The sequence below is a fragment of the Anastrepha ludens genome, chromosome 3, assembly GCF_028408465.1.
Source record: "Anastrepha ludens isolate Willacy chromosome 3, idAnaLude1.1, whole genome shotgun sequence".
In the NCBI taxonomy this organism is placed as follows: Eukaryota; Metazoa; Arthropoda; class Insecta; order Diptera; family Tephritidae; genus Anastrepha; species Anastrepha ludens.
Window position 1 is genome coordinate 110,039,391 of NC_071499.1, and position 22,800 is coordinate 110,062,190.

The 22,800-nt window shown below is 38.4% G+C and overlaps 1 protein-coding gene across 3 annotated transcripts in view; it reads right to left on the bottom strand.

The window, feature by feature from the left end:
• The window catches only part of LOC128858773 (fasciclin-2), a 103,175-nt gene extending 81,815 nt beyond the window's left edge, over positions 1-21,360 (bottom strand). For 2 of the 3 annotated variants that reach the window (XM_054095272.1, XM_054095274.1), the window contains exons 1-2: positions 21,190-21,360; positions 19,443-19,496 (exon numbers count right to left, since the gene is read on the bottom strand). In XM_054095272.1, coding sequence (XP_053951247.1) covers positions 19,443-19,496; positions 21,190-21,320 — 185 coding nt within the window. In that variant the 5' untranslated portion in view covers positions 21,321-21,360. The remainder of the gene's footprint in view (positions 1-19,442; positions 19,497-21,189) is intronic. The other variant, XM_054095273.1, reaches the window with a different exon arrangement.
• Between the last annotated feature and the right edge of the window lie 1,440 nt (positions 21,361-22,800).

Here is a 22,800-nt window from a genome sequence, read left to right on the forward strand (position 1 = left end):
CTCCTTTCTTAGAAAACCTTGTGGCCCCAGTAAAATAGACGGAGGGCTCAGAAAGTCTGGGGGCTTCATGCCATTCAATTTCAATTAGTAAAAGCGGAAAAGCTAGGTTTGCCATTTAACACCCATTACAGAAGCTGTGGGGATCTTTCAGAGAAGGAGACTGTGGAGTACTTTCTCTGTAAATGTCTAAGCTTGACCGCTAGACGCTTGAGGTCACTACGGGCACATGAAGGATTGAAGCTCGCTCTGATCTCAAAAATAAGTTGTGCAATTCGCCTTTAACAACAGTCAGGGGGATGTCAATGACCGGGTGAGATACCTCTGAAACCTATTCAATCGACTCTTTCCCGGCAAGCTCATCAGCAATTTCATTTCCCTCTATGTTCCTATCACCTACAACCCAGATCAGAGAAATTTTACCTGCATATCTAAGAGATTTGATCTCCTCCTTACAGGAGTTGACTCCGCCGTAGCCCGTCCCAAGCCCGTGTTGAGAAAGGAGGAGGGCTGCGTATGTCTGGCAACCAGTCCGTAAAACCCAATTACCCAAGAAACGGAAAGAAGCCTCGGATATAAACGACCCCCCAAAGATGTGAAAAAAGCCTTAATACGATATGCAAGCCAAGTTGAAGCTTATACGTATCGAAACTCCAAACCAGGACGCACTGCCGCTTGAAGTGGGTGGCACGCTGGTTACAATTGAGGACATCGAAAACTTCTGCTACCTTGGCAGCATAGTGTCAAAAAAATGGTGGAGCGGAAGCTGATGTAAGTTCCCGCATAAACAAAGCTCGCCACGCTTTCCACAGGTTGAATCGAATCTGGTCATCAATACACATCAGCACAAAAACAAAATTGCGAATTTTCAATACAAGCATCAAACCAGTGTTACTTTATGCGTGCGAAACATGGAGAGTCACAGATACCATATGCAATAGCTTACAAACATTTATCAACAGATGTCTGCGCATTATTCACCGCATATTTTGGCCAAGAGTTATCACCAACGAAAATCTTTTAAATATTTCAATGTGCAAGCCCATCGCAGCTGATATCAAATAAAGGAAATAGCGTTGGATTGGGCACACCTTACGCAAAGAAGACAATGACATCGCAAAGAAGGCAATATAATGGAATCAACAAGGCTCAAGAAGAAGACGACGACCACGAACGACTTGGATGCGATCAACACACGCGGAATACCAATCAAGATGTTTCTGGCATGAAATTCGAAAAATTGCACAAGATCGCTCACGTGGGTCTGAGGTGGTTTCCGCCCTATGCTCTGATTAAGAGCGGTATTTCTTCATATAACTATATAAATAATTTCATGTACAAACTATTTATTGTTAATTTGGCAAGAAATATCAAGGAATAAAGTAGTTACAGGAGTTGCCCAGTTTAGATCTGCACCAGATCTGCATCTGACGCCGTCAAAGCTTTGATCGCAGCTTGACTATGGGAGACAAATGCTGAAAGCTCCTTCGCTCCCGTGTTCCCTAAGCATTCTGTTTGCCTGCAGTACCGCAAAATTACTTCTGCCTAAAAACACTAGCAGTATTCTGCCTACTAGCAGTAAGTTGGCTGATTTAGAGAAAACGCCAGCTCCGACTCCCTATTCCATCTTGGAACCGTTAGTGAAGGGACCTCTGCCAGCATTCGCACGACAGTCGGTTCTACGTTACCGGAATGACTCGGATTTATGTTCGGCCAAGGACTCCCCTAAAGCCTTGTATTTCAACAGTACCACATCTGTGTCATTGGAAGGCGATGGACAGCAGTTCGAGAGCGTGGAGAAGTTTTGCTACTTCGGAAGTATTGTCGACGCAAGTAGAGGCTCTGACATAAATGTTGAGCAAAGAGTGTACAAAGTGAAGTCTGCATTTGGTATTCTCTCGCCTCTATGGCGGAACAACAACATAAGCGTCGGTACCAAGCTGAAAATATTCAATGCATGCGTTAAATCAGTATTGCTATATCGGTGCACTACCTGAAAGGTTACAGTGACAATTACAAAACGCCTTCAAATTTTCATCAACCGCTGCTTTCGACGCATACTAGGAATCTTCTGGCCCCGTAAAACAAGTTACTCCGAGTTGCTTAGGATTACCAATCAAGTCGAGGTTGTTTGTGAAGTGCGAGGAAGGAAATAGCAATGGATTGGTGACACACTTCGAAAAGACGACAACAACGTGGATAAACAAGCGTTAAGGAGGAACTCGTTCCAACAAATCGGGCGTTCAGTTGGAAGACCTCGTACAACCTGGCGAAGATCAACCGAATCCGAAACGGCGACTCTTGGTTTATCATGGAGCGAACTTGGGGTTATAGCGCACAACCGTACTCGCTGGCGATCTGGAATTGTTGACGCCCTATGCTCTACAAGGAGTTGAAGGAAAACATAGGGTATGTGGTAAAACAGCCTTTGTATATAAGGTGAATTTATTTGTCAAACTTCGCGGGATTAAAATTTCGCTCTAGTTATTTTTTTCATGAGTTGGCAGCACTGTTAATAATATTTGGGCCAACTTTCATGTGAATGTCATTATCAGTAATATATTTACGCTTGTGTTTACCAAACGACCAAGAGTGCATTTTTCGATTTTTACAATGTCTGATTTGATTGAGCTGAGAAGTGCCATCAAATTTTGTTTGCGGAATGAAATTTCGGCTGCGTAAACGTTTAGCAGAAGGCATTTGGTGATTGACCATGTCGCAGAAAAATGCTTCTAAGTGGTACAAAGACTTCAAAGAGGGTCGAGAACGTGTTGATGACTTGGAGCGCTCCGGACGACCATCGACGTCAACAGATGACCACCACGTCAATAAAGTGAAGGAGTTAGTGCTCAAAAATCGTCGGTTGACTGTTAAAGACCTTACTGATATGATCGGAATATCAGAAGGATCTGTGAAAACCATTTTGAAAGACCATTTGGGCCTACGACAAATCAAATCTCGTTTGGTACCGATAACTCTCAATTTCTTGGAAAAAAGTCGTCGCGTTGATGTGTGTGAAACAATGCTTTCAGACTATCAGGACAAGCTCAAATGCATCATTACGGGAGATGAGACTTGGCTTTATGCTTACGACCCTGAAACAACCGACCAATCAAGCGAATATCGTGCTAAAGGCGAGGCCAAACCGAAAAGAGCACGTCAAAGTCATTCGAAAGTAAAGGTCATGATGACAGTTTTTTTTTCGATTTTCGTGGTGTGGTGCACTATGAATTCCTTCCACTTGGCCAAAGTGTTAATAAGGAATATTATTTGAGCGTTATTCGTCGTTTACGTGAAGCAATTCGTCTAAAAAGACCGGAATTATGGGCCAACAACTCTTGGTTTTGCATCACGATAATGCACCGTCTCACACTGCACTCGTTCTTCGTGACCATTTCGCCAAAAATTCCACGCGTATCGTTCCGCAACCACCGTATTCGCCTGATTTGGCTCCGTGTGACTTCTGGCTATTCCCAAAACTCTAGAGACCACTCCGGGGAACGCGTTTCGAGTCGATTGAGGAGATAAAAGCTGAATCGAAGAAGGTGCTGATGGCTATACCGGAAATGGACTATTTGTCATGTTTGGGGGATTGGAAAAATCGTTGGCATAAGTGTATTTCATCGAGAGGGGATTATTTTGAAGGGAATGAAATTGATTTACAAGAATAAATAAAGATTTTTCATTTTACAACCAAATTCACCTTACTTTTTGCCCACAAAGGTATTTGAATACAAAATTGTTTCATAAGAGCCGCCGCTAAGTATGCTGAATGATTGTTAGTTAATAAGGTAGAAATAATTTGAGTTCCTTGCAGACGTTACCATTTTTTAGAGATACTGAATCTTAAGTTATAAAAGAAACCCCAATCGATTTTTTGACAATTTCACTATACCTCGGATTTATAAAACTTCAATATGCCCCCGACTAGAGTCCTCATTAATTTCTTAATTACAATCGGTCATATCTCTGCAATCCTAAAATACCAAACTACAGTCAATCAAATGAAATCACAGTCGAGTAAAAACTAAGGTCTCAAATGCCACTGCCATTCATTTTATATTCCATTTGACTGCTGCTACTAATTTAGTTCAATTATGTAGTATTGCCAGGCGTGCGCCTGGGCATATGCAACAGTGGCTGTTTTAGTAATTACAATTTAGATGGCTTCCAGAGGCAACCAAACATCTGCCCCACTCTTTTACCTGCATTTGAGTGTAGGTTGGTGATTGGTGAATTATGTGGCATAAATCAAGTTGAGCTGTGAATTGCAATTAGAAATGCAGGCATATGAATGCGTTGGTAATGCGCCTAAAGTCATGCTACCGCACGCATTTATTGGTAAATTTTTAATTTAATGCATTAATGCTTCCGTACAAAATGCCTGAGTGACGGATCGACAATTCAAACTCTCAAATGCCATGCGCGTCGACTTGATGCAACCCCCTCTGTGCGGCTCTGACTTAAAATTAATTATACTTAAACACACCTATAGGTATGCTATGGAATTGCACATTGAGCATAGTGCATGTATGTGCGGTAGTGTGTGTGTGGGAGCAACTAAAATCAACCAGCAGCAAGAACAACAAAGCAGGCGCCTGAAATGCTTGCGCATCGACAAAAGCGATCATGGCGAGGACGATAGAAAGTAGTAAAGGTGGTGTGGAGCGGCTGTTATGGACAAGTGGCAAATGTGTTTGTTGCTGATGTGTGTGTTGTGGCTTTTGATTCCCAGCAAGTGCAGCGCAGGTTTTTGTTTTTGTAAATTTGTAAAGTTCGCTTTTCGGTCGAGTTGGCGTTATCGTTGTTGTTGTGACAATTGAAGTTTGCTATTTAGTTTTCACCCTTTTCCAGCCGACAAATGAAACAAAAAGCGAACAAACCGCCTCCGAGGCATTCATTTACGCAGCCAGTCAACCAGTCAGCCAGCCATTCAGTTAGTCAATCAGAGAAGCGTACGATCCATTGAAATGCACAGCTGCTAATGTGTGTTGCAACTGCTACCGTAACCGCAAGTAAGTAACAACCAACTAGCAACAGAAGGAGCACCAAAAACCAAAAAAACCAAAACAAAAAAAAAAACTAACAAACTGGTAAGGCTGCTACAACAGCAACTATCAAATCGACAATACAAATATACCAATACTCAGTTTTACGTTGCGTTGGCGCTGCATTGAAGTGCATTTTTTTGCCTGCATGCCTTTGGCGCATTGACCATAAATGGTATTGTTGGTGGAGTTAGTTATTCAACCAGTCACTCAGTCAGTCAGCGAGCTAGTCGACCATTCGGTTGGCCATGTAAAGCTTTTGCAATGCGCGTGTGGTCATCATTGTTGCAACAGCAACTGTGGTGGCTGTTTGCGTTGCTCTTATTGTTGTTGCTGTTGTTGTTGTTGAGCCGCCAATAACAGCTGTCGGTATTTTGGATAGCACCTAAAATGCTGTTGTGCAGAAAATTGAAAAATTGTACTACTGAGCGCAGTCAAGCCGAAGTAGAAGCTGTTGGTCGGTAGTTGATGACTGAAGTTGCAACAACCGCAACAACAACAATGCTCTTTGTAGCTACATATTTTAGGTTGGCACACAGAGCGAAGAGCTGTTTATTTGAAAACTGTTTATTTGGCGGCAAGAATGCCCAGTAGACAGTGATTTATTACGTAGCAGACGAATCGCCTGATCACCTATGACGAATTTGTGTCACATTTCTGTGAGAAATTAAAAAAATGAAAAAACTGTTGCCTACTTTTAGGCACTGCATGCAATTATGAACTTATTTGTAAATTGGAATAAAAAGCCCTTAGACTGCTAGTCCTATAATAATTTACTAATGGTGACGAAATTCTTTTTCTAACTCAAATTGATTTTTCTTCGAGATAAATGATTGGTTTTTAAATTATTTTTCCTACAAAAAGGTTTAACTATTTATATAGAATAAGATTAATTGGAGTACGTACAAGGTAGCTAAGAAGCAGGCACATAGGCATAGACCTTTGTAATGAGGAAGATGGAATGCCACTTAGAACTAATGCAAAAGCGGTTCTAGGGTGGGCGACGACGAGGAGGAGTTTTCTAGTCTCCGGACATACTATTGCTGCGACGGCAGCCAGGAGGCAGCGCTGCACTATCTCTGGCGCTGCTGTATTTGTGGTCAGCGGGCAGATACCGTCGTCCTCATGGCCCGGGAATGAATGGAAGCGTGGGACTTCAAGAAGAAACACGACATCACTAGAGGGTCTGTTGCGATATTCCAAACCGTGCTGCGGTTGCAAAGCCGTTGGGGCACTGAACCGAGTGGCAGAAAGTCATTCCATCCAATGAATTACGGGGAAGTGAATTACTTCTTAACTCAGTTCCTCTCGGGCCACGGATACTTAAGGATATAACTATACCGCATGGGCAAGGTAAGCGATCCCTAGTGCATATACTGCGAGGCGCCGAGGGATGTCGCTGAAAGCACGTTTTTAGTTGCGACAAATGGCTCGTGGAAAGAGATGCTCTGAGTAAGCAGATTGGCGATATCGAGTCGAGCAACATAATCAGTGAAATACTCGAACGTGAGGACAGCTGAAATGCGGTAAAGAATACATCGAGGACATACTACAGAAAGGTAATATAGTCCTCGACACAGTGCAACAAAGCGAAGCCGCACAGAAGTTGAGACGATAGAGATACATGAAGACTAGTTCATAGCATGAAAGCTGGTTACAAATACAAAGGACCCAGAAGTGGGTGAATAGAATTGGTCTATTTAATGGATGCCGTTGAATACCATTCTGGACCCTCTCGAAGGTGATATGGTACTGTTTTTGCTGTCACACAACTCAACGCAGTAGACCACGGTCGCTGTAAGTGAGAAGACATTTTGAACCTGCCTCACCCACTAAAACAAAAACAAAAAAGATTACTAGGTGGTGCGATGTACTGTTTTAAGTGTTCTATCTGTTGTAAATTTATTGTCTGCTCCTTCCTGTACACAGATTCAGATCGCATCGCTTTCAACCACTGGCTTTTTTCCAAACTTTGAAGAACTTTCACGTTCGATTACTTTTATAATATGTATTTGCAGATCCATCCAAAGCGAGTATAGCAGGTCTATCTTAAGCTAGCTTCGTTGAACAGGCAAAGAAGAAATGGTCGGTAAAAGCCACAAAAATTCGACAAAAAGGCATCTCATCACCTTGTACACTTGAAGCGTCCACTCTTTCGTCAGGTGACCGGAATTAGTATTCATCAAAGCCTTATGAATACGCATCCTAGTAGAATGGGTAAAATGGCACGAGCAACCACGAAAATTTAAGGCTTTCTAAGCCCACATAACCGTTTAAATTCAAGGAGTACGGAAAAGCGCAGAATGTTCAGCATGATGCCTAATTTTGGAATTCTAGATTATTTATAAGGCTGTTTGAGATGAAGGTTAATCTTAAGACACTTCTGTCTATGCTATGTTGCCTGTATGATTTCTAATACTCAAAAGATCAAAATGCGTGAAGCTTTTCGCCATTTGAAATAACCAAGTAGATGTAATTTTGAAATTTTTTCTTGCTGTCTGCCAGGATTGGCACAGAGCAATCATGGGTGAAGCTGGAATGGGATCAAAAGTAATTTGAACGCTAGCATGAATTCCGTTATATTGGCTACTTCTTGAAGAGAAATTAGATAAAGTTTCTGACCACGTAAAAGCCAGCCACATGAGTCTATGGAAAATTATCGTATATTCATCAGATATTTTCATAGCAGAATTTTTACATAGGTTTTAATTAGGGTCTATTGAGGCCGGTACGAAATTTCATTATTTCATTTGAGTCCATGAATTGTTTTAAAGACTCCGTTTTGCGTTTTTCGGAAATGGAGGTTTGGGAAGGGATTCCCAAAGTAGATGCCTTACATACATATTTTCCGATCAGAGACGGGTCTAATTGAGCTCTATTCGAAATTTCATCCTTTCATTTGAGTCTGCGCGAGGCTCTTCTGCGATTTAATGAGGTGGAGCTTTAAGTGAATCATAAAATATTTGTCATTTTCCCGACAGTTGGATCTATGTTGCATAGGATTAAAAGACTAAATCCTATACAGGAGCAATCCACTGAAACTAAAGTCCTCGGACGAATAAAATCCACATCGCTCTGATTACATGGATAGATCTGTAAACGACTTAAACGAATTGCTTTCAGTTCGTGTGTCGGAGTCTTAAAAGATCTTTCCCGGCTTAACGTTAAGTGCTTCAAATACTCGTTCGGGTGGCTCAAAGAATTGTGATACAGTTTGGCTTATTTGAGGCCTCCCTCGAACTTTGCAGTGGCCTGTGTATTTACTTGAGCGTTGGGGCTGTATGGATAAGCAGCTACAAATAAGTTAAGTTTGCGCTAGATGAACGGTTTGAAACGCTATTTTCCCAAATTTTTCACCAAAAAAGTATGGAGAAGATTATACCGATACGGGACTTTACTTAAACCTTCATTTAATCCAAGTTTTACCCAAGTCTCTGAGTCCGTAGAGAGCACTTTTTCAAAAATTAATTTTCTAAAAGCACACTAACGTGTTCTTGTGGCCTGAAGGGTATGGTGAAAAAACAAAAACAACGCTTACTTTTTCAATCCAACTCCAGTGGCAATATTTGCTGAATATTTATTTTTGGCCAAAGACGAGCTGGGTTTGCAATCCGTTAATGCAGGAAATTTCAAAAGCTTTGCTATCAGCTGGTTGTTGTTGCTGCTTACAACATGTTGTTGTTTCACGCATCAACAGTGCTTCTATTTTCTAGCAGCAGTAATGTGAGTAATGCCAATTTTCTCCTAACCAAAGCGCATTCGAACGCATATATGTGTATGTGTATGTAATCCACGGTCTCACTCTCAGTGGCTCCGCTCCAACCTCCTCCTTCACGCATCACCAAAAACGAAAAAGCTAAATAAATTGATTCAGTGTGCGCGCCAAGCAATTTTCGCAGTTCACTCACATTTTCCTCACTCTTGGCATTTCCCTCACTCCTCCCTTTGCTTTCAACCATCACTCACTTGCTATGGTCAACCTTTTGCATGCACTTCTGCCTGGCAGTTGATTTTGGTAGGGAGTTTATTTGGCAAAATTGTTCGATAAAACGTAATTGTGTGTTTTAATGTTAGATCTAAAAAAAAAAAAGAAATTACTTGCAAATGTGCCTACAACGCGTATATAGCATACTTTTGGGCGAATTTGCCTGGTTGTAACGCAAATTTGTAAATTGCAGCCTATATTTAGGCGCATTTGAGATTTTTATTCTACCAAATGCTGTGGACTAAGCGGTGCTCAAAGCAAATTAAATTGGTGGGGGATGGGAAGTTGTTATTGCACCTAAATAGGCACCTAAAATATGGCCATGTGAAATGGAAAATTCGTTGTCGTTGGCAATTTTTGTTGAAAATATATATTTCGGAGTGTCGGATAACCAGGTCAGTGCAGCGTTGTTGTGAGCATTGAACTAAATCCGCGCTAAAGCAGATTTATGATGGGCCTCTGGCTGGATGTGAGTTGAACATTTTTGGTAGGCTGCATTATTTTTAATGTTGTAGTGTAGTTTTTCGACAAATAAATATTGCACATATAATATATTACTTAAAAGCAGTTTCAACTATTCGCGGCAGTTTTGTGCTTCGTTTGATATTTGGCGAAACGCTCGAATAAATAAAAATTTAATTAAGGTAAAACTTTAGAGAGAGCAATCTTAAATTATGGAGGGAACACTTCTCGAACCTGTTAAACGGTGACAGCTGCGCATGTCATAGAGAATGTGAAGATCCCGATACCCCAATCGATGACGACGGAATTGCCGTTCCGTTACCCGACCATGACGAGGTGAGAATAGCAATATCACGGCTAAAGAACAACAAAGCCGCGGGCGCCGACGGACTGCCGGCTGAGCTATTCAAACATGGCGGCGAGGAGCTGGTAAGGTGCATGCATCAGCTCCTATGCAGAATATGGTCGGATGAAAGCATGCCTGCCGATTGGAATTTAAGTGTGCTCTGCCCAATCCATAAGAAGGGCGATCCTGCAATTTGTGCCAATTACCGCGGGATTAGTCTTCTAAATATCGCCTATAAGGTTCTAGCGAGCGTATTGTGTGAAAGGCTGAAGCCCACCGTCAACCAACTGATTGGACCTTATCAGTGTGGCTTCAGACCTGGAAAGTCTACCATCGACCAAATATTCACAATACGCCAAATCTTGGAAAAGACCCATGAAAGGAGAATCGACACACACCATCTTTTCGTCGACTTCAAAGCTGCATTCGACAGTACGGAAAGGAGTTACCTGTATGCCGCGATGTCTGAATTTGGTATCCCCGCAAAACTAATACGGCTATGTAAGATGACGTTGCTCAACACCAGCAGCGCCGTCAGAATTGGGAAGGACCTCTCCGAGCCGTTTGATACCAAACGAGGTTTCAGACAGGGTGACTCGCTGTCGTGTGACTTCTTTAACCTGATGTTGGAGAGCATCGTACGAGCCGCAGAACTTAATCGCTCAGGCACAATTTTTTATAAGAGCGTACAATTGCTGGCGTACGCCGATGATATTGACATCATCGGCCTTAACAACCGCGCTGTTAGTTCTGCCTTCTCCAAACTGGATAAAGAGGCAAAGCGAATGGGTTTGGTGGTGAACGAGGACAAAACGAAGTACCTCCTGTCTTCAAACAAACAGTCGGCGCACTCGCGTATCGGCACCCACGTCACTGTTGACAGTTATAATTTTGAGGTTGTAAAAGACTTCGTGTATTTAGGAACCAGCATTAACACCGATAACAATGTCAGCCTTGAAATCCAACGTAGAATCTCTCTTGCCAACAAGTGCTACTTTGGACGAAGTAGGCAATTGAGCAGTAAAGTCCTCTCTCGTCGAACAAAACTAACACTCTACAAGACTCTCATCATGCCCGTCCTAACGTATGGCGCAGAAGCTTGGACGATGACAACATCCGATGAAGCGACGCTTGGAGTGTTCGAGAGAAAGATTCTGCGTAAGATTTTTGGACCTTTGCATGTTGGCAACGGCGAATATCGTAGACGATGGAACGATGAGCTGTATGAGCTTTACCACGACATAGACATAGCGCAGCGAATAAAGATCCAGCGGCTTCGTTGGCTGGGTCATGTCGTCCGAATGGATACAAACGCTCCGGCTTTGAAAGTATTCGATGCGGTACCAGCTGGTGGTAGCAGAGGAAGAGGGCGGCCTCCTCTGCGTTGGAAAGATCAGGTGGAGAGGGACTTGGCTTCACTTGGAGTGTCCAATTGGCGCCGGTTAGCACGAGAAAGAAACGACTGGCGCGCTTTGTTAATCTCGGCCAAAATCGCGTAAGCGGTTATCGCGCCAATTAAGAAGAAGAAGAAAACTTTAGAGTCACAATTTGGAGTTTTAGTTTAAATTTTTATATTTAATTGTAAGGTGACTTTTGAGCGTGAATTTGAGTTCCATTTTTAATGAACTTATTTAATTTTATTGTTTCTTATTTCATAAATAAATTTAACTTAATTCAATTTCATTTAATAGGCACAACTTTATTTCACTTGTGAGTGGGCGAAGGTGCCAAACGAGGATGAGTTTTCTAGTCTCCGGACATACCATTGCTGGGACGACAGCTTTGATGGTGCATTAAGCACTTTAACATAAACCTCCGCATCCGCAAAAAAAAAAAAATTATTTAATTTTACTTATATTTTTATTTAGTTTTGGTTATATTTTATTTCTCAACGGTTTATTTTACTTTGTTTTTATTTATCATATTATTTTTACTTTATTTAGATTAATTTATATTTTCCTTTTAATTCGAACTTAAATTTAAATTATTGGAGGTTGAATTAGTTTTAAAGTTGGCACACAGATGGCGCTATTTATCACTTTATCGCGTTGGCAATACTGAATATATATTCATGACAAAGCCTCATCCCTAGGCTTTGTTTATCAGTATCTGTCATTTCGCTGAAGTATAAACAACGCAGTGTTTTCGTGCTCCGAGTATGTCAACTTTCGTGCCGTCGAAACGCAATTTGCGGGAAGCTTTTCTTTTCTGCTTCAATTTGAAAAAAAATACAGCCCAACTCCGTGAATTGCTGCAGGAGGCCTACCCAGATCATACTCCGTCGATTTCAACATGTGAGTACTGGTTTCGACGATTCAAAAGTGGTGATTTTCACACCGAAGACAAGGAGCGTCTTGGCCAGCCCAAAAAGTTCGAGGACGCGGAATTGGGGGAATTGGTAAACGAGGACTCGTGCCAAACCCAAGAAGAGCTTGCTGAATCATTGGGCGTTGATAAATCAACCGTTTGCAAGCGTCTAAAAGCGATGGGAATGATCCAAAAGCAAGGACATTGGGTCCCGTACGAGTTGAAGCTGCGCGACGTCGAACGGCGACTTTTTACGTGTGAATTGCTGATCGAGCGACAAAATCGGAAGGGTTTTTTGCATCGGGTGGTGACTGGCGACGAAAAATGGATCCACTACGATAACCCAAAACGGAAAAAATCATGGGGTTTGCCCGGCCACGCATCCACGTCGACGGCCAAGCAGAATATTCACGGCAAGAAAATCATGCTCTGCATTTGGTGGGATCAGGTCGGCGTCGTATATTTTGAGCTGCTCCAACCGGGCGAAACAATCACGGGGGATCGTTACCGACTGCAATTGATGCGTTTAAGCCGGGCATTGAAAGAAAAACGGCCGGAAACGGTAAAAAGGCACGACAAGGTTATTTTGCAACATGACAACGCTCGGCCGCATGTTGCTCAACCTGTCAAAAAATACCTTGGAACGCTTGGCTGGGAAGTGTTACCCCACCCGCCGTATAGTCCAGACATAGCTCCCTCCGATTATCATTTGTTCCGGCATATGAGTCTCGATTTGGCGGACCAGCGGTTCTCCTCGTACGAGGCTACCAAAATATGGGTTGAGTCATGGATAGCCAAGCAGCGGCCAGAATTTTGGAGAAACGGCATCCGGAAATTGCCCGAAAGATGGGCGAAAGTTGTAGCTAGCGATGGCCAATACTTCGAATAAAATATTTTGTACCGTTTTTTCACAATAAAGCCCCAAATCTTCGAAAAAAACCTTTAAAACTAATTCAACCTCCAATAAATTTAATGTTATTCTTAATTTTAATATTAATTTTATTTTTAAAAGAAGTTCGATTTTAGTTTTATTTAAATGTTAATTTTAATTCTTAATTTTAGGTCGATTGTAATTTTAATTTTAATGTTAATTTTAATGTTAATTTGAATTTTAGTTTTACTTTTAATTTTAATTTTAATTTTAATTTTAATTTTAATTTCAATTTCAATTTTATTTTAATTTTAATTTTAATTTGAATTTTAATTTTAATTTTAATTTTAATTTTAATTTTAATTTTAATTTTAATTTTAATTTTAATTTTAATTTTAATTTTAATTTTAATTCTAATTTTAATTTTAATTTTAATTTTAGTTTTAATTTTAATTTTAATATTAATTTTAACTTTAATTTGAATTTGAATTTTAATTTTAATATTAATTTTAATTTTAACTTTAATTTGAATTTGAATTGGAATTTGAATTTGAATTCGAATTTGAATTTGAATTTGAATTTGAATTTGATTTTGAATTTGATTTTGAATTTGAATTTGAATTTGAATTTGAATTTTAATTTTAATTTTAATTTTAATTAAAATTTACTTTTAATTTAATTTATTTTATTTTATTTTTAAAAATTGTGTTATAGTTTTAATGTTAATGTATTGTTGACCTTGATTTAAATTTAGTTTATTTTATTTAAAACTAATTATATTTATTATTTAATTTTGATTTATATATCCTCTCTTTTATTTTGTTTTACTCGATTAAATTCACTTTCAATTTTAGTTTTAATTTAATTTTAACTTTTATATTGTATAAATTTAACTTCAACTTATTTTTTAATTTAATTTATATTTACTTTATTTAGTTTAATTAAATTTAATTAAAAGCAATTTTCTGTTACTTTATTTCAAAAATTTTAATTTTGGTTTCAACTTCAATTTTAAATTTAAATTAGATTTAAATTCATTTTATTTTATTTAAAAAAATGTATTTTAATTTTTTTTAATTTTCTTTCTCTAATTTTTTTATTTTAAATGTGGTTTTGGGAAGAGGCAGCTAAAGGCCGCTATAGAAAATAGGAGGAAAAAAAAATTGGAGGAACTCCGGGAAAATCTGATTAGCAGCGCCTGTGGACTTGGCTACCAGATTGTGGTGAAGAAACTTATAGCCAGGATACCTACACCGGAACTAAACTCGAGTGCGATGGACTACATCGAAAAAAACTCTTTCCAAGTCAAGAAACTTAAAAACAACAAGGCACCAGACCCGGATGGAGTACCCGCAGAAGTCCTCAAGGACATGCTCGACACAGCAGGCAAGCTTCTTGAGAGGCTGATCAAGCCTCAACTGGCCGCAGCCATAGATAACGCCGGAGGACTATCAGCAAGACAGCACGGCTTTAGACGCGGAAAATCTACAATAGAAGCAATCGACTGTAAAAGCGTAGGAGCAACGCAACAGGGCAATACTCAATGCAGAAGCATAGTCCTCCTTGATACCATAGATATAAGGAAAGCTTTCAACAGCGGGAATGGGTGGACATGTTAGCCGCCTTAGAGTTAAGGTTCAAAATTCCGGCATAGCTATTGTACAGCGCATAATGAGAAATTACTTGCGGGGCCGCAAACTCGTCTATCAAACCCCAGAGTGTTCTCGGTGTATAGACGTCACATCAGGCGCGCCACAAAGATCAATTCTTGGTTCCGACTTGTTGAAAATCAGCTGCAATGAAATATTTTAATAGAAATGCGCGATAGAACCTTTCGAGTCGAATACGCAGACGACATCGCCACAGTCATCACAGCGTGAAACCTTGAAGAAGCTCGTAGAAAACTTAACTTAACAAGTCATGATACGAACACAAGCGTGATTAGATTCATGTGGCCTCAAATTAACCACAGAAAAGGCGAAGCTAATATAATACTTCTAACCAAAAAACACATCCTTTTAGAAGTTAGCATGCAAACTTGATCGCTAACCACAAAAAAGGTTCTAAAATACCTAGGCATAAGACTGGACCCAAGACCAACTTTCTGTGTTCAAATAAAACACGCAACAAAAAAAGCCGCCAAGATGGCATCCCTACTCAGTGTACTGATGGTAAGCATAGGCGGACCATCCCAAATGGAATGAGATATAACGATGGCTACCACGCTCTCCGTTCTCTTAGCCGGAACTGAATTGTGCGCTCCATTATACGGAGCAAATGCGCTAAAGGCAAATTACCGATGTAAGCTCCTAGCATCGGTACAACGAATGGAAGGTCTGAGAGGTGTGTCTGCCGATCGTACAGTTTCAAGGCCAGCTGTTGAAGTGGTAAGCGGTTCAATACCGACAAATCTACTAGCCGTTGATAGGAAAAAATAATAATAAAATACGTCACTATATGGTACAGCAGGAACTTTGGTGAAGTTAAGTTAAACCAAAATGCTTTCGGGTATTTTCAGAAACTCCGAATGAAAAAGCAGGACCTGGACACATGCACTTAGGTATAGACCTTTATAATGAGGAAGATGAACCGCCACTTTGAAGTTATGTGAAAGCGGTTCCAGGCTGGGCGACGGTTCCATACGAGGGAAAGTTTTTCAGTTTCCCCACATACCATTGCTGCGACGGCAGCTTTGACGATCCATTTTCGGCATTTTTAACCTCCTCATCCGGGGGGGAAGAGACAAAATGTATGCTTATTTGAATACAAATTAAGACGAATATTGAATTTAAATTTCTATATTTTAAATTAACGTCCATTTCATAAGCATTTAAATTTCAGAATAGGCTTATTAATTCCTTATGTTAAAATTCATGTTGCTAATAAGCCTAAAGGTATGCAACATGTAAAACATGCATACCATTCCCATACGCAAAAACAGAATTCGTCATGGTAACACTGTTTTAATATTTTTTTTTGCTTTATTATTTCTAGTGAATTGCTGCTATTCTGTTAGTAAGTTCAAGTGGAATTTATGTATGTACATATATATCTTTGTATATATAAGTATTTGCAACTTGCCTAAAGTTATCCCATTTAATAGAAATTGCAAATACAAATTACCATTATAATTGTTGAGGTATTTAATGGTATACTAAATTCCAAATTTTTGAATTTATTTGTTTTTATTAAATTCACTTAATAGTTGTTGTATATAAACACAAAATATGCAGCAGCTTATTGCAAATGAAATTATGAGTACTTATTGGGGTATTTATGCGAAATTTATTGCAAAATTTAACTGGAGGAAATTACTTTATGATACATTAAACCCGTATTGCTAAAAACTTTCGCCGAAAATGAATAAACTAATATACTCGTATCAGCAGAATTGGTCAATAAATTGGAAGGCGTGATAAAATTTAAATCAAAACATGAAGGGAAAAGGTGAAGAGCACATAAAAGTTGCTACATTTGGGCATTTGCAAATATTTTACATACAAGTCCTTCTTGAAAAACTTTGGTTTCAAAATACATTTTTTTGAAATATCTCGACCGCAGCGTCATTTAGTGAGTCTGAGTACATCTCTTAGAAATGCATGCCCTGGCATCCATTATTTTGCTCCAAGTCACTCACATAGATGTACTGGGCCTCCGCATAAGCGATTCAAAAACTAAAATTTTGTGCACTGCAAAAGTTTAAAATGAATGTAAACCTGCCATATTGATCGACAGTTACACTTCTGAGCGAGTGGTATGGTTCAAATACCTTGGATGTAATATCTCAGCGAACGGAACAGTCAAACAAGAAGTGAGTGCAAGGCTTCAAGCACTCACTATTTTCGCTATACAAGGCTCAAGATTCTTTATTTCTTTCTAAGCAAATGAAGCTGAAACTCTATAAAACAATAATTAGACCTTATGCATGTGAAAATTGGCAGATGAGTAAGGTTGTTAATGAAGAAAAACTGAATATATTTGAGCCGAAAATTCTACGCCGCATACTTGGACCGATGCGGAAAGAACACGTCAAGTATCGCCTACGTTACAACGTTGAATGCCTCGTTGAGCTTAACGACTTTCAAATCCTCAAAGTGCTCAGTACATAGTTTTTGCTTGGGTAGTACCGAGGGTCTTAACCGCCTTCCAGGTACGTGAGGAGACATCTCTTCAACTATTCTGACGAGAACCAGAACAAAACGAACCTACAACTACTGTACCCGTCAGTATATGGACGGATCCTAAATGACATTCATCGGGAGACACTTACCGCCTTCCTAAACTCCCGACCTCTGAATGCCGTTATAAGAGTCCAATCGCCACCTATTGAAGATGAAGAGTTTCAGCCGAGAGATCCGCATAACTTTGGCACAATTACGTTCTGGATATTGTAGCAGACTCCTAACTCCTACTCATCCATAAGCGACCCCGACATACCCAACATATGTCCACCATGTGAAAACACTCCGCACAACACTAACCACTTCTTACATACCTCATCAAACCTACTCACCTCTTTACCCAAACTGTCGAAACAGCACGTTAGATGAGCTAGAAGAACACTACATTACACTGACAGGGTTTAGTAAGGTGTTAAAACAACAACAACTTCTAAATCGCTGACTACACAAAGCTTCATCATCGGTGGACCTGTTCTGAGGATGGACCCGAATGGAATTACAAAAAATATTTAAAATAGCAAGCTGTGTGTGCCTTATAAAAGGGGACGACCAAGGAAAACCTGTATCAATACAGTTAATGACGAGGCCAAGATCTTTGGACTGAAAAAGCGGAGGATATCTGCAAAGCATCGACATTCTTGGTGGAAGTTATCGAGGGAAGTCAATATTCCCGCCAACAATGATGATGATGTAACTCATAAATGTTTTAGGAATGAACGAAATCGGTCTTCAAATATGGTTTTTTAAGATCTTATTTTAATTCATATATCCACAGATCAAAGTCGTTACTTAAGGTATAATAAAAATATGTATATGCATATATAAGCATATTTTTAAATTTTTTTAATAAATTTTATTTAACATTATTTACTTAAACCGAAAATAAAAATAGATGCAACACAAAGCAAATATGAATTAAATGAAGTATAAAAATGGAAATTAATATTAAATCTACGTCAATGCAAATTTTGGCAAACATTTCATTTGATTTTTTTTTGTTCTAAGTAAATATAAAGGAAGTTAGTAAAATACTAAGCATAGAAATGTTTGACATTCGCATTTGTAGTGTTAGTAAACTAGTTCCACTGTGAATGTATTCGCCAAGGAGATTATCGTAACTGTTGTAAGTGAATTGGAAATGTGTTTGCGAGAATGAATACGAAACACGACGGCACACAAACGGCGAGTGATATGCATGAGCAGATGAGCGAGAAGAAGCTAAGCATAAATGAGTATTTATTAAAATAATGAGTGGGAGTGGAATGTTTACAAATATTTAATAGTAGGTGAAATGGAGGTTTGCAGAAGGGAATCTAGCGCAATTTAGTAGTTGAAGAGGTAATACAAGTACTGAACTTCAGAGATGCTGATTTTTTAGAGCAAGATTTAATATAAAATTATGTTAATATGATGAATTATTACGTATGAAAAAGACTAAAAAATCTAGTGTGAGAAAATCATTCTTTAATTATTCATTTTAGGCTTACGTCAATACTTGTAAATCTATACTAATGAGCAGAGTTTAAAATTATTAATACAGAAAAACGAAAATATTGTTAGATTAATATAATTTATCGCAGGAATGAACAACTAATTTTAAGAGAAACACTAAATATTTCAAACACAAAAAAATTATAGAAAAATATGCAAATCAACAACAACAAAAATAAAACTTTAAAGTAAAACTGTATTATTGTTTTAAGCGCAAATTACGTAACGTGCGTGGCTAAGGGAATAATCTTTTTATAAAATGCAATACAGCGGCGCTTCCAAATGACTATATATTTTTAGTTAAAAGATAATACTACGATTACCAAAGGCATATCAAGGTACGCTTACAATTCTATTAACACAAGAAAATTACAATTTGCCGCAAATGCATAAATTAATAAAATCACTAAGAGTTTACAGTGGCGTTAAGTTATTGAAATTTGGCAACATTGCACGTTAGTGGGGCTTGCAAGCCAAGACAGTTGCATTAATGGTTTGTGTGCGCGCTAAGTTGATGGAATTAGGGCCATGCCTCATGTGCCGGGTGCGGCTAATACAAAAAATTAAGTACAATAACTTTTATAGAGAGTTCTCTGTGTCACAATGGTAAGGACTATTGCACTAGTATGTTTTTATTTATTGGCAACCAAAAACAAACCAATCAACTAAATATGGCTCATTTTTTAGGCACACAAACAATAGCGTGCGCGCAAGCGCCGAGCGAAAGAGATAGTGAGTGTTGCAGTACACTTACACAGTAGGTAATCTACGTCCTTTGGAATCATACAGTGGATAATAGTATTTGTTCCTAAATTTATAAAAAAGAGTGTAATAAGAGAATAAAATAAATTAATAGCGCAAATTAAATATACAGAAATATTTGTTTTGTTTTTGTAGAAATAAAGTGTTTACACGGTGTTTGCATTATAAAATTTTATACATATAAATTACATTAAGAATTGGTATATAATATTTTTTTTGTCAAAAAAGCGGTAAAACATACTTTAAAAATTTTAACAAAATTTATTAAAAAGCTGCAAATTGCGATAGACATACTTTTGAGAAGATCTGAAATTCTCGTACAAGTAAGTGAGGCGCTTAAAAATTTCATCAGGTGGGAATAATTTTATTAAGAAGTACGATAATATTTTATATCAAGGCAAGGGATATGCATAGAAATTGCCTTGTAAGCAGCAATGTGAGCTAAGGTACTTGTAAATTTTCATACGAATAAGGTGCTAAGACACTTGCGCTTCTCTCACAGGAATTTTATTTGTTTAACATTGGTTAAATACGAGGGGGTGGCAAGTAACAACTTTTTTTAATTAAAATTTTTTTTTATTTTATTTAAATTAAATAAAATTGTTTTTTATGATTAAACAAAATTTGTTTTTATAATTAAACAAGATTTTTTTTATAAATAAATTTTTTATAAAATTTTTTATTTAATTTTTTTAAATTTAAATGAAGTAAAACTAAAATTTTTTTAAATAAATGAATTTAAAAAAATTAAAAAAAAAATTTATTTAAAGTAAAAAAATTTAATAAAATTAAGGAAAATTGAATAAAAAAATTTTAATGAAAAAAATTGAAATAAAAAAAATTTTATTTAATTAAAAAAAATTATTACTAATTTAATTTAATTTAATTAAACACATTTTTTTTTAATTCAAATCTCGCACCACTTCGCTAATAACTTCCTTTGCCTTTTCCTTAGTTGCGGCAAACCGGCAGAATTATCGTGAATTAGCCTGAGAATAAAATATTTTGGTTTTAATTTTTTACTTTTAGCTTTTTTCAAATAAATAAATTTAATAAAATTAAAAAAAAACAATTTTTATTTAAAGTAAAAAAATTTAATAAAATTAAGAAAAAATTAAATAAAAAAAATTTTAATGAAAAAAAAGAAATAAAAAAAAATTTAATAAAATTAAAAAAAATTATTACTAATTTAATTTAATTAAACACATTTTTTTAAATTAAAATCTCGCACCACTTCGCTAATAACTTCCTTTGCCTTTTCCTTAGTTGCGGCAAACAGGCAGAATTATCGTGAATTAGCCTGAGAAGAAAATAATTTGGTTTTAATTTTTTGCTTTTAGCTTGGATCGAAATTATAAACTTTCACACCTTAACTGATTACTTTTCACTAAGTTATCTTAATTCAGAGTTTTTTTTAAGGAAATTATTTATTTTTATTTAATAATTAGCATAACTGCAGTTAATTACGAAAAGCTTTAGAGGAAGTGGGGTAATTTTTACTATATACAATACAATATTTACAGGTAAGCAGCTTACTGATTATTTATTTGAAAGTTTACAGAGTTATGGAGCTCTATTATTGCAGGGACTTTTCAAAGGCTCAAATACCCGATGCTATATTACATATTTTTATTTTAGAGCAAAAAAAAAAAAACGAATCAAAGGGTCAAGCTTTTTATTTTTTCATCCTATTTCATATTTATATATTTCATATTTAAGCTAGTTTATCTTCCACTTACGGTTTCGGCAGTATGGTATTATTCATATTATCCTTCCATTGCAAATCGGATACTAGATTTGGGTCAGCTACGATGGGTTTGCATGTTAAAATCAACGATTTGCCTACTGGTTTCCTTTGCACTTCTTGCATGGGGAAAATCTCCAATTTGGGTTTGACTTCGGCTTGTGTGAGATCTGGAAAGGAAATAAAGTAGAAAGGAATATTTTTAATATTGAATTGGAAATTGGCGAAATTTGCAGAATTTAGTAGAAGGCTGTGGAGAGAAAGCATACAGGAATGCTAGATTACCGGATTTGGCCATTGGCTATGGTGAAAATCGTGGGGGCCACAAGTACAGTGCTCTTGTACGGCAGCGATATATGGGGAGATGCGCAAAAATGTAAAACCAAGCGCAAAGCACTGGAGGCTGCATAACGAACAGCGGCACTCAGCGTTGCTTCAGCCTGCGGCACTGTGTCAGGCACAGCAGTTTTTGTGATAAGTGGGGAAATACCTATTGACCTCATGGCCCGGGAACGAGAGGATGCGTGAAAACATGTCACAACTAACGTCGCGGAACGGATGTGCCAAACCATGGGATACTGATTCGAGTAGCAGATGGACGGCGAAGCTCATTACATCAATAGGCAAATGGGTTGAACGGAATTGCGGTGAAGTGAACTACTTCTTACTTCAGTTACTCTCGGGCGCGAATACTTACGCCATGGGCAAGGTAAGCGGTTCCAAGTGTATACACTGCGAGGCGCCGAGCGATTAGGTCGAACGTTCTTTAGTTAAGACAGATGGCTCGTGGAAAGGTGCTCGTGCTCTGCGGAAGCAGGCTGCCGACATTGCGCCGAGCAACATAAACAGCAAAATGCTCGAATGCGAGGACAGCTGGAATGCGGTAAAGAGATACATCGAGGACGTACGGACGGAAACTAGACAGACCTCAACGCAATACAACAAAGCGAAGCCGCACAGATAGAGACACATGAAGATGAGTTTATAGCATGAAAGCTGGTTACAAATAGAACTGGTCTATTTCATGGAGGTCGTTCTGGGCCCTCCCGAAGTAATGCATATAGTGGCCCCGGGACTAGAGTCTCCCCAGAAGAGGAGGAGGCATTGGTTAGCCACACCACTCGACTACCTCCCCCACCCAAAGAAAAAGGGGGCAGGAGGAAAAATGGTGTAAAACAAAATTGTGCAAGTAACTTCGTCTACCGAGTACCCGCTAGTGTGAATTCTGCCGGCTCATTTCACTCGTGTCCACACTTTCCTCCAATCAGTCATTATTCAGATGGTAATGAAGTAATATGGTGGCCGCCGTAGCTGAATGGGTTGGTGCGTGACTACCATTCGGAATTCACAGAGACAACGTAGGTTCGAATCTCGGTGAACCACCAAAACTAAGAAAAACATTTTTCTAATAGTGGTCGCTCCTCGGCAGGCAATGGCAAACCTTCGAGTGTATTTCTGCCATGAAAAAGCTCCTCATAAAAATATCTGCCGTTCGGAGTCAGCTTAAAACTGTAGGTCCCTCCCTTTGTGGAACAACATCAAGACGCACACCACAAATAGGAGGAGGAGCTCGGCCAAACACCCCAAAACGGTGTACGCGCCAATT